This window comes from Apodemus sylvaticus, chromosome 14 (genome assembly GCF_947179515.1).
Source record: "Apodemus sylvaticus chromosome 14, mApoSyl1.1, whole genome shotgun sequence".
Classification (NCBI taxonomy): Eukaryota; Metazoa; Chordata; class Mammalia; order Rodentia; family Muridae; genus Apodemus; species Apodemus sylvaticus.
In genome coordinates this window covers 47,342,065-47,354,909 of record NC_067485.1, presented here as the reverse complement: position 1 = coordinate 47,354,909, position 12,845 = coordinate 47,342,065, and the positions used below count along the sequence as shown (strand labels likewise).

General features: G+C 42.5%; 1 protein-coding gene across 2 annotated transcripts in view; it reads right to left on the bottom strand.

Moving 5' to 3' along the window:
- Positions 1-12,845, bottom strand: part of Stard3nl (STARD3 N-terminal like) — a 36,425-nt gene that overhangs the window by 10,625 nt on the left and 12,955 nt on the right. For both annotated transcript variants that reach the window (XM_052157067.1, XM_052157066.1), the window contains 5 exons: positions 6,304-6,586; positions 3,049-3,126; positions 2,483-2,560; positions 1,302-1,355; positions 1,072-1,189 (listed from right to left, as the gene is read on the bottom strand). In XM_052157067.1, coding sequence (XP_052013027.1) covers positions 1,072-1,189; positions 1,302-1,355; positions 2,483-2,560; positions 3,049-3,126; positions 6,304-6,528 — 553 coding nt within the window. In that variant the 5' untranslated portion in view covers positions 6,529-6,586. Of the gene's footprint in view, positions 1-1,071; positions 1,190-1,301; positions 1,356-2,482; positions 2,561-3,048; positions 3,127-6,303; positions 6,587-12,845 lie in introns of those variants that run through there.

Genomic DNA, 12,845 nt, shown 5'->3' with positions numbered 1-12,845 from the left:
CACACCCCTTCTCAGCTGGAAGGAAGGACGCGGAAGGGCAGAAGCAGCTAGGATCAGTTTAGTGTGCTCTGCAAATTCACTCTTGAATTACAGTTCTTCTGTATGATTTGCCTTCTCTGTTAAGGAAATCCTTCAAATCAAACTTCATGTAGGGTGATTCTTGATCCTGTTGCTTTTAGAGCTATAATTACGCTTAATTTTCTATAAAACACAAGATTTTTTCCCTTCTAGTCGGGGCAAATTGAGTCAGATGCAGGAAAAGGGTCCAGCAGGGGCAATGTCTGAAGCAGCATGCCCTTCTAAACTGAGTTATGATCCACTTCCCTCCGAGCAGGGTGGGTGGCATTATGTAAGAGCCCCAGGCCAGCAACCAGCCTCGCCGCTCTCGATGGGCCATCGGACCCTCCTCCGTAAGAGCATAGCACACTGGATACCATGAGGTCATGCAATAGCTCTGTCAGGTCTTAGAAGAAAATGGAGCCAGATGTCACTCAGTCACTCAAGGGTTCTCTTCTGAACCACCATAGCCCAGTGTCAGGCACTTAACTGTTATTTCTGACCCATCCTAAGGCTGCTGTATATACAGCGACATGGCACTCTGCAGAGCTACTGACTGCCCATCCTAAGGCTGCTGTATATACAGCGATATGACACTCTGCAGAGCTACTGAGTGCTTTAAAGCAGCTTCTTCCACTCACATTCTCTGGCCCTGAAAGCACACAGTTGTGTGCTGGATGAATGCTTACAGACCTGGGAATTATAATGAGAAAGGTCAAGCTGCCCAGGGAGAAGGAAGCAGGGGCTACTTTTTTTTACTTTACGAATGTCTAGCCAACCAATGGCCATACCTTCTAAGGGACACATGGTCCAGCCAGAATGAGGAGCCACTTCCATCACTGTACACTCACAAGTCCACCCACTTTACCCTCAGTTCTGACATAGCCACTCAAGAACTCGAGCTCTCCTGTCTCGGTCTGGTCCCTGAAGCCTCTCTCTCAGCAAGAAGCCGCCTCAGTTCCCTGCACTGTGATAGGTGCAAGCCTGGAAGGCTGACAGTGCCAAACAACTTACTGTTCTCTTCTTCTGCCTCTTGAGGTAACACTTTGAAATCCAGGAACCACGTCTCGATCCAGGCGAGGATGAATGAAATGATGGGCAACACATAGCCAAATGCCCCTTGAGAGAAAAGCTGGAGAACAGGAGGTGTTGAGGGAAAGCAGCCACTACCCAGCTCACACGGGAAGGAGGGAGGGCTTCCTCAGGGCACAGGGCAACAGCACGGGGAGGAGAGGCACACGTACCTTTGAGAGGATCACTTTTGCTAATAGAAAGGCACTGGTCACTGCTGTCGTCAACTGCAAGACATAATATAAGCCTCCTCAAACAGGAACTTAGCACTGTGAGTGCCCCTCAACGAGAAAGCTGGGCCAAGGGCAGACAGTGCCTAAGCACTGTGCCCAGCCTGCTACTTTCCAGAGTATTTGTGTTTTCCTGCATACCATTCCAGGCAAAATGGGGTTCCTGTGGCATATGGTCTGAATCACTTGGTTTGCAGGAAGGGATGAATGACATTCAGGACATCCACAGACACGGCAAAAATGATGCAGGAAGCCAACTGTCTACACAGTCAGTCTCTTATTTACTGAAAATGAACAGACTGTGTGCAGTCTCTGACAGACACAAGGAAAAAGATTAGGCGGATGGTGGGGAGGTGTCCACTCATTTGGAGAAACCAGAGGAACCAAAGGAAGAGCGTAGCAATGGCTCTTCCCCTTTGACAGTTGGTTAACAGGACTGTGGACATGCTGGGGGTTTACAATCGCTTAGCTGATAAGCCCCTGAACATGCATGTGAGGATGTTTCCAGAGAGGTTTTGTGGAGCTCAGAAGGCCCACCCTGAATACTGGCAACAGCATGCCATGGGCTGGGGTCTAGGACTGGGCACCAAAGAGGAGCTGGACAGCAGCATTTATCTTGGCTTCCCGACTGTGGACGCCCTGTGAGCAGCTGTCTCATCCTCCACGGACGCCCTCCCCACTGTAACAGACTCTATTTCAACCTGAGAGCAAATCAACCCCTCCACTCTCAAAATGCTAACATCACGTCAATATTAAAGTAACCAACAGAGACTGAGGGCAGGGGGAGGGGCTATCCCTGAAACAGAGACCAGATGTCAGGAAGCAGGGCATCTCCCATATATCTCAGTTGGAGGCACCGCCTTCTACTCTTACCTAAAAGATGAGATGGAGGACAAGGGGAGGAGAGGGCAGGACTTACTCCTGGCCCCCTATAGACCATGACAGTCAACTATAGACCACGACAGTCAACTATAGACCACAGGTAAATTAAGTCTGCTGAAGTGAGGGAAGAGGACTTAGAAAAAGCTGGTGAAACTAGAGATGCCCAAATCCTGTCTCCTCTCAGCAGTGCCTGCGGTGAGCTGCCTGGTCCCCAGCCTGGGAGAAGACCCACTGTGACTCACCGCTATTGCCCACCAATGGCGCAATCTGCATACAGCATACCCAAGTATCAGCACTTTGAATCGAAAAACTGCCAAAAGCTGAGGGGGAAAAATGGTAGGAAAAGAAAAGTTATATACAATATGTAAAAAAAATAAAGCAGCTTCTATACTATCATCAGATCCCTGGCTACCACACGTGGAAGGTGTAGAACTACAGCCCTGGGTTTAAAATCAAGTCCCTAGTGTCACTATAAACAAGGGGAAAGAAAAAACAAACAAGAACCAAAAAACAGACCAGCACTTCCTCCAGGGACCAGACCAGGGCCTGTCGTGAGCTCTACTGCAGCTAGGAAGAGGATGAGCTCTCTGGGGAGGGAGGGCTCCTGCTCTCTCCTTCACCTTTCCTTCTCTTGCCCATCAGTTTCCAGTGAGCCAGAGATCACTGAGTGGGTAGGTATTCCGGGAAAACAAACATGCTCACTGCTCAGAGAAAGGAAAACTGGCACTGCATTTACGGCCTATTTCAAGGGATCTTGCCTCTTGGTTTCTATCTCGTTATATCCGAATCAGGATATCAAAATACTTACAAATATATCAAAGTAAGAGGAGTAGTAGTCATAGTGAATCACTTCCTTCTTCAGGGTGTTCTCGATGCCTCCATTCACCTGGAGAACGAACAGCAGATTGAGAAGAGAATGAAACACTAACATAGATCTACTTTTACACGTATGCATGTGTGTGCGTGCACACACACAGGTATGTATGTATGTATGTATGTATCTATCTATCTATCTATCTATCTATCTATCTATCTATCTATCTATCTAGAGACACTAAATGCTTCCCTACATACCTCCTTGGAATCCACAAATGCTCATATATGGAATAAAAACCTCTTACCAGTTTAGTTTGTCTTCACTGAGTTCTTGGGAGGCCTAGGGAACCCTAGCCTCACAGCACTCATCCTCGAGGCCTGTTATGGGGCCAAAAGACATGTGCCAACATTTTCTGTAGCTAGTTTTAATTTGCTCTTGACAGTTACAATTTTTACACCCTAATAGATATAAATGCATTGCTTGGTTTGACCTGCCTTCCTAGATGACACAAGTCCAGCAAATGACAGCAATGAAATGCAAGAGGGCAAACTTCTCGTTTGTCTTTTCATAGTACCAAAATTAATCTTAAATGATCACGTTCAGCATTCTACAGAGTAAACTAGGCAGAGTAATTAATATATATCAAGTAGGACCTGTGTGTTAGGCCAATTATGGAGTCCAGGCAGTCTCTCTATAGCCATAGGCTATGGCTCAGCCTGGTCAACTCAAGTTCTCATTACAAATGCAGTCCTAACAGACAGACAGATATAATTTACCAGGTAACTGGGTAAGAGGGGAAATTAATGAAGAGCTGTTCCATAGCTGTTCAACTTAGAATGGAAACAGTCACACAGAAAGCGAGGTCTCAGCTATTTCACTAACTTGCATGTGCTATAGGAATGGAAGCATAAATACTCCTCTCGCCATACAACTCTGGAGGAGTTTACGGGTCTGAGTACAAGTCAAGTACAGAAAAGAAGTCATATGCAAGCAGCCACCTAACTTCATGCTGTGTATCTGCAAACTACAGGAAGCTGCGGCTCACATGGTGAAGGGATGGTTACCGCTGGGGCCTAGGCAAAGGTTCTCTCCCAGACATCTCCCCCTGCTTCTGTGTCGTGGGTGCACACTGGCCATGAGGGAATGCTTCCGTTGCTATCTGTGTACACTGTAACTTGACTCTCTGCTGTCTCTAAGCAGAGGTCTTATAGTTTATGTCTGCAACCCAAACTTGTACTTTAAATCCTTGTTTCCCAATCTTTGTTTCAGGGGTTCTCAAAGAGCAAAGAGACTAACTACAGTTCTAACAAAATCTCTCCCCAATCATCCTTCTAGATCAGACTGAGCATCCCGTATGCACACATCTGAAATCTGAACTGCTTCAAAAGCCTGAGGCTTTCTAAGTACACACATCACTACAAACGGGAACTTCCACACTTGACCTCATAGGAAGGGACCCAGTGCAACTTCAAGTTTATTAAAGAGTATGAACTGGCCATCAGACTATGACTAAAGTATGAATAAATAAACGTCACTAAATTACGTATCATCCCTAAGATAACTTGCTATGTAAATATTCTAACACCCTCAAAGCCCAAGCACCTCAGGTAAGGCCAGTGTGTGCCTAGCTTTTTCTGGGTTCCAGCAACTGAGTAGTCCTAAATACTGGGTAGAGAGAGAAACTTTCAACAACTCTGCCCCATCTCCTGAATGTGCCTCTCAGATGAGCTCTTTCTTCTAGTCAGGCACTTGGAGGGGCATTTCTTCACCAGCTTCTGAGTTTCTATTCTAGCTACCAACCTGCCTCTAGCTTAATCAAGCTGTTCACCACTGCCACAAAGATCTTCATCCATTCACAAGTATCTGCTGGAAACCTATTGGGCACTGGGAATCGTTCCAAATACAGGAATTACTTCATTAAGTAGAACAATGTGTATTTTCTGGTGTTTGTCATTATGTAAAAAGACGACAGCAACAACGAGTCACGGGACACAGACACAGGACAGGGTGACAGTAATGGTGCCACTTAAACTGATATCAGCATGATAGGATCCCAAAATACAAGGGGATCCAGGAAATTAATAATTTTATGCAGAGGGAACACTACTGCCTTAATACAGACAGGAGCCTGTTCCAGTCTGAAAGTCTGAGGCCAGAGTAGCTGTGGAATGAAAGGAACCACGGACAATAAGGGTGATGTGTTTGCATAGAGCCTTCTAGAAGGGCTCAGGTTAGGTGGTGGGGAACACAAGCAACCAGACCCAAGGCTTTGAGAAGCAGCACATACCAGGGCCAATTGGACACATTTTTATAATAAATTCCTTCAGGTTATTTTAATTTTGTTAGTGTATATATAGAGAATTAAAAATAATACGCTAAAATTTGTATTATATTTCTATTTGATAGTACTATTATAGATAATTGTAGGGCAACATAATTGCAAAGTTCCCCAAATTATTCTAGAATTTGTTCAATAAAATATGAAGAAATAATCTCTTTTGCAAACTCTTATACAAGGGAATTAAAAAGCAGATATTTCGGAAGTACTTTACACATATTTTAATATTAAAAATTATGTTATGTGTATGGGTGTTTTGCCTGCATGTCTATGTGCCATGTGTGCCTGGTGATCTGAGGCCAAAAGAGGGCATCAGATCCCCTGGACTGATGGTTGTGACCTATTATTTTGGTGCTTCAAATAAAACTAGGGTCCTTTGGAAGAGCACCCAATATTCCTAACCACTGAGCCATCTCTCCAACACCAGTAGTTTTTTGTTGTTGTTGTTTTGAAGAAAAAGAGCTGGTAAACACACAAAAAAAAAACCACCCCAAAACAGAAAACAATTATTTTTGCTTTTTAAGACAGGTTTTCCTTAATTTATTTGAGTCAAAGGAGAGACAGAGATAAACAAGCCTGTGTGTGATGACCAGAGCTGTGTCCTAGGGAAGTTTTATGAATATAGGTAGCTCGATCTATTCAACTACAAGCTGTGTATTCTCAACTCTGTATTATTAAGCTGAGCACTGGGAATTCAAATTTCAAAATTCTAGAGGAAGTAAATTTTAAGCTTACCAGGTGTGTTTCTCATACTAACACTAAAAGTAAGAAAAGACTAAATCAGATGGAGACAGGTAACACTGTATCATTTGAAAAAGATGATATTCACTTCATAAGACAAAAATAATGAGAAAAATCTCAACATTTGTACTTTTGGAAGCAAGAAGTCACGAGCAAAACCAACTTACATTTAACTCTATTATCCACAGTAACGTTACAAATAAGAGGTCAAAGGTGACAAAGAGACAAAAAGTCCTCCTGACATCAGATATGCCTTTCTTCTCCCTGCCTTCATAGGACTCGATCCTGGCCATGAGCTGCGCAGGGTTGATGGCCTGGATGTCACGAAGGGAAGCGTGTGAGCTCTGGCTCCCCGTGAGCGTGTTCTCCATGCCGTCTGGCACGCGGCTCATCCTGGAGGAGGGCTGAAGAAGTCTCCATCCAACTCCACCATCCCTAGAGAGAAGCCACCTGCAGAGAACAAAGGAGAAAATCCACGTCAAACCTATGCTGATGGCATGGGACCATGCTGCCCCCACCATTCTCACTGAGCCACAGCGCTACGGCAGACATTTATGTCCGACAGAGAGGAAGTAAGATAATATATAAAAATACGTATTATATAAAATATATATTTAAAATTTTAATTAAATAAAATATATTGTTATACATTATGGTATAATGTATAACAATATATTTTATAATATAAAACATATAATATATAAAATTGTCATATTGCATTCAATATTACTAAGTGGGTGCTTGGAAAAGAAGTCAATGAAGAAAACAAAGTTACAGTAGGAAAAGGTGAAGCTAAGGTATTAACCACAATACCATAGCATCTTGGAAACCAGGAGTCAGCTTCCTGGCCACACCAGCAGGTAAATCTCATAGTCTTGCTATTACCATGGGCTACAAAGCCATGTTCTACACATTTCCCCAAAGCATGAAGCAGCGCACACAAACCACCTACAAAACTGTTCCTAGTGACGAGTTCTTTTCTCCAAAACAAGACATCACTATATTCAGCTTGCCCCATCACTTCTTCATGAACAAGCATGTGTTCTGGGCATCTTAGGAAGTTTGCACTTAGACCCCCAAGATCAAGCACAATGCAAATACCAGATTGATAATTCCAGAAGTTATGGCCGCGTACAGGGGTTCCCCCACACCTGGAATGCTTCATCTTGACTGCCACCGAGGAGGAGTAATCTAAATGGGCAGATTCCTCAAGGATGGTTAAGTGCACTGAGCAGGAATGATGGGCGGCTGCGGCTGAGCACTGCAGCTTTCCAGCCAGGGCTGCCTCGCTGGGGAGGGCTGTCTGTGCTTCTGGCTCCACTGACATTCTTGTTTTGCTTTGGCCATGAATGCGGACAGAGTCTTGTGGTACCTGTGTCCAAATTCGTATGCTCGCCTTTCTAAACTGTCACGTCACTGGCAGTGTTCAGACCAGGTACATCTTTAAGATGAAATGAAACAGAATATGAAAATAGTGCTAAGATCTGCCCCAGGCAGTGCGGTCTCACACAGGTACACTTTCTTTATGCTTGGCTCTGCTCGCTAACCTGACCATGCTCAGGAACTAAAGTCCTTTCCATACATTTATATCAGGCAGCGGGTAATATATTATTTTTAAGCAACTCAATGTCATGAATTGGTATCTTAAAAGATACCACTTGCTGCAGGATCTCTACTTTTAGAGACTTAAGGGAAATTTACCCAGCCACTGACATTTAATGTGATAGCTAATCTGACTTGGAGGAAGGGCAAAGTGACTGGAAGCTCAAAGTAGGATGTGTTTAGGGAACATCTTGCTGTTAGGAGTCTATACAGAACTGACCAAAAATCTATACAGCTGTCTTTTCTTTTCCTCCAAACTGGGGAATATTAGTGTTTGTTTGGGTTACTTGTCTCCTCAGAAACAGCAAATCAGCAAAACATTTTGAAAACCTCTAAGGGAATCAGCTTCAGTGTGCTGTGAACAAAAACCAATGCTTTAAAATTTTAAAATATTTTTACATGATTTATTTGTCAATTAGGTCAACAGTATCCTAGCTATTGCTACAATTAGGCTGAACAGACAAACTATGTAAAGCTTAAAACAGGTTTTATTTATTCTGATGCTAATAGGTCTTCTAATTCACATGTACGCAATTCTCCCTCATGCATGTTGATGACAAATTGTGCTAGGGTTAGGTCTGTCCTGTCTGCCATGCTCCTTAGACCAAGGGAACCATCAGCATTTTCTTGTCATGAGATGGCAAGTGCACAAGAGACAACCTCAACCACATCAACATTTAAAGTCTCTATACTAAGTGTTTTGTTCACATCAGCCAAAGTATATTTCTGTATGTTTTACTAGAAGTGTTTTGTTCACATCAGCCAAAGTATATTTCTGTATGTTTTACTAGAACTCTGCTGGGCCATCTGTATTGCCTTGGATGCTTTCATACTGTAACAGCAGGAAGGAACATTTGAAAAAAAAAAGAAAAAGAAAAAAGAAAGAGAAAGAAACAAAGAAAGAAGGAAAGAAAAAAGAAAGAAAGAAAATTATCTACAAAGCTGAAAATATTTGCTTTACTGCCCTCTTTGTTCTAAGCGCTAACGGTTTCTTCTCAAGGGAGATCAGGCTGAGACATGAAATGACAGTGTAATGTCTATAAATCGTGAATAGGCTAAATGACAAACATCAGTTTCTACAAAATGCAGGTCCGGTCATGCACGGAAAGCAAGCGCTGTGCGGCAGCACGTTGTCGTATCTGCAAGTGGTGCTGGAGCAGCCCTCCGCCCCATAGGACACCTGTGCTTAACAGACGACTCAGCAGAGTGACCTGGGGCAAATGCACATGCTCACATTTCCTGCCTCCTGAACCAGAAGAGCCTGCAAAGCTCTCCTACTAATCATGCAGCACCCTCAGGAGACAGAGTGTGAAAAGGTCCTTTGTGATTCCAAGGTGCATCTTCCAGTCATTCACTACTTCTGTCCCCGTGCTGGGTACAAAGTGGAGGTGAACTTCAACCCCATCTGCTTCCATACAAAAGTGACAACACCCGAAAAGTAAACAGACACTACCGTACAAGCGGTGAAAGATGAGGACCAAAATCTATGGAGATGTAATAATAAAATCCATTATTTTATAAACTAATTGAAAAACAAAAAAATTCTATATATGTATCTATTATTTATGAAAACGCCAGTTTGCCTTCCTATGAGGACAAACAGAGTTTGCCCTGTTTACTAGTGGCAGTCAGTTTACTAAACCAGCATAATCTCTAGCTGCATTCTAAATATTTGTCCTTATACCCAGAGATATGAGCGGTACTCATCTCTCATCAAGGAAATAAGATGAGTCTCTTTGCAATAGATGGAGACATTACAGAAAATCACAATCAATCAAAATGTAGAGCCCACTCCCAAGGAACATACCTAGAAAACACTTTCAAACCTAAAGCTCAGGGACCAATGCTAAGGAGGGCACAGAAAGGCATGAAGCCAGAGGACCAGGGGAAATGCTGCAAGACTGTGTCTACTGTGAATGCCAGAAGCTACAGCCAGAGAGTCCCATCACGACTGCCCTGGTGTTGACACAGACAAGAACAATGGATATGCTCGCATGGATGACCTGGGTGCGGAAAGCCCGTGAGAACTCAACCCTACACAAAGAACTACAGGAAACTAAAGAATACTGAGAGCAGGAGAAATCTTTAATGGGGAATAGTAAACCAATTGGTTATCCAGAACAAAATGGTCACCCCTGAAAAGACACATAAGTAACATTGTATACACTGAGCAGGTTGTGTTTGTGTATTTAGAAAAGTGTGTGTCTGTTTAGAAATTTATATCTGTGTATATGTATATACATAAATAACAAAAAGTAATGAAAAAGAGATCATGAGTTGAAAAAGAACAAGAAGGGGTATATGGGAGGGTTTGTAGGGAAGAAATGGGAGGTGTAAATGATGTAATTCTGCTAACCTCAATGTGTGTGCATGCGTGTGCGTGTGTGCATGTGTGCGTGCTTAAAAAAGAAGAAATACAAAGATGAGACTGCCTCAGACAATCTTGAAAGAGCAAAATTAGAAGGCGCTTTCCACAAAGCTTCAACAGATCATAGGATCTAGCTGGACCCCAAACAGATCCACAAGTATATGGGCATCTGACTTTTGATGAGGATACCAACGCAATCAAGTAGAGAAATAAAGCTTCTCTTCAGAAGAGTATGCTAAGACAACCACATAAAATTTGGAAAAAAATAAATTTCAACCTTGAATTTGCATCATGTAAAAACTAATTTAGGTGGATCATGAACGTAAGCATAATAAGAATATGAAGCATGAGAGGAGAACCAGAGGCTGGGGAAGGGCAGAGATGATCTCCACACATCAACAATATATGGAACTGAAATAATAAAGTCCAGTATTCTGGATGCTAAATGAAATAACAAAGGATTTCTATCAGTGTATCCACTAGAACTTGTGGAGAACACTTTGACAATATTCTTACAGATACAGATCTCTTAGAAAAGGTAGAAAAGCAAAATGTTCTGACTAAAAATTCTTTTTTGTGCATCTTGCATTAAAAGACCATTTACTGTCCGATCTGAAACAGTGTGAACATTGATGTTAAGTATGACTAATGAGAGCATGAGTGGAATTCATTCTTGAAAACAATTTTAAAAGATTATGGCTACCTTGTAAAAGCAGATTAAGAGTAGGCAGGAAGTCAGAAAAACATGTAGGAGGAAGAAAATTAGAAAAGTTAATTTATAATTCTCAGTGCAAAGATTATTAGGGCAAGTAACATTAGTAGACACTAACAAGTGTTTTAAATTTCTGAGGAATAGTCTCAAAGTATTACCTCTTATATAAGTTAGGTTCTGTTTGGGGACAATATACTTTTATAGAGGAGAGACTTGACAATCAACACCTGGACCAATGCTGGAACAAGTTCACATGATATCAGATAATGTGTTGCAATAAATATATAATAACAATTACGATATTCCCCACTATAAATGTTTAACCTGCAGTAGCTATAAGGAAGCAATCATTTGCAGACAACTTTCCTAGACTCCTCAGAAAAGGCAGTGAGTGAACAGAACAGTCAACAAGACAGTCAAGTGCAACAGTGTAGATACTCTTCAAACTGAAAAGGACATAAAGCCCAAATATAAAACATAAAGAAAAGGCCTGGGGAATACCACATGTGCAGGGAAGCCCAGGTGTGCAAGTTCAATCGCTGGAACCCAAAGGCACAAAATGAAAACGAACTCCTCACAATGTCTTCTAACCTCCACATGCATGCCACCACATGGTGAGCGGGTACACACACACACACACACACACACACACCTAGGCACACGTTTTTAACGTTATTTTTAAGAATAACAACAAAAAGAAAAGGCTACAAAAGACTACTTCTGAGCTGATACACTGTTGAACTTGTTACAGGGAATGCCCTCAAGTGGATGGCATGCCTACAGCTACACCTCCCCACTGCGGAAACAAGACTCTTCTTTCTTTCTCTTCTTTTTTAGAAACTGCTATCAGTCCAGGATAATTGAAACACCAGGGTCTCCGTAGTAACCATCCTCCATATCCAAGTTTCCTCCTAGAAAGGTACCTTCTAGTGCTCAAATGGATTTAGCATCTTAGGCTCTAACATTACACTCAAAATATTTCATCTCCACACAGCACTTAAAAACTCTTTTATCTCAGGGTCTCAGAAGAATGGGTTACTTCTTGTGGTTTGTATATGCTTGGTCCAGGGAGGTGTCCGCTTGTTGGAATAGGTGTGACCGTGGAGTAGGTGTGGCCTTGTTAGAATAAGTGTGTCACTGTGGGGTGGGCTTGAAGACTCTCCTCCTAGTCACACAGAAGCCAGTCTTCTCCTGCTTGCCTTCAGAAAAAGATGCAGAACTCTCAGCTCCTCCTGCACCATGCCTCCTGGAAGCTGCCATGCTCCACCCTGATGATACTGGACTGAATCTCTGAACCCGTGAGCCAGACCCAATTAAATGTTGTCCTTTATAAGGGCTGCCTTGGTCATGGTGTCTCTGCAGAGTAATAGAAGCCCTAACTAAGACACCTCGTTTTGTGTTGTCGAATGTTTGTGTTGTCTTTTTGTTGTGTCTCAATGAATCCCAATTATAGGCTATTGCCAATGCTGTTGTTTACTCGACAGAATTTGACACATGGGCCCTACTGATGACACCAACATATTTGATTCATAGACTGCAGAAAAACTTAGCAGATACTTAACTAGAAGCTTCATCATACTGGCTAGCCTTCTCAATGTTGGAAGATGAGATGCATGTGACTGGAGGAGAAATGGAAGCATCTATCTCACCCAGCTGTGAGCCCTGTAAGCTCCAATCTTGCCCTGCCTGGCAAAATAAGTCCATCAGTGCAATAGTGGCATGCATGTTATAGGAGTTACCATTTTTTAAATTGAATATCACTGTCAAAGAGTCAAGAATCTGTGGCTATAGGCACTGACAATAAGGTCAAGAACCTCTGGCTAAATAGGCCTTGGGTAAAGAACCTGCTATTATTCTGCTAAAAGAGCATAGCACTAACATGCCTCCTGATGTCTCATTGCTATGCCCACAAATTAATTCATCATTCAACCCTTATCAGAGATTTCTTCTTACATTAGATAGCAACTAATGTAGAGAAGACTCAGAATTGCTCAATGTGCAAAGAATAAAAGACAACTGAGTGTTTA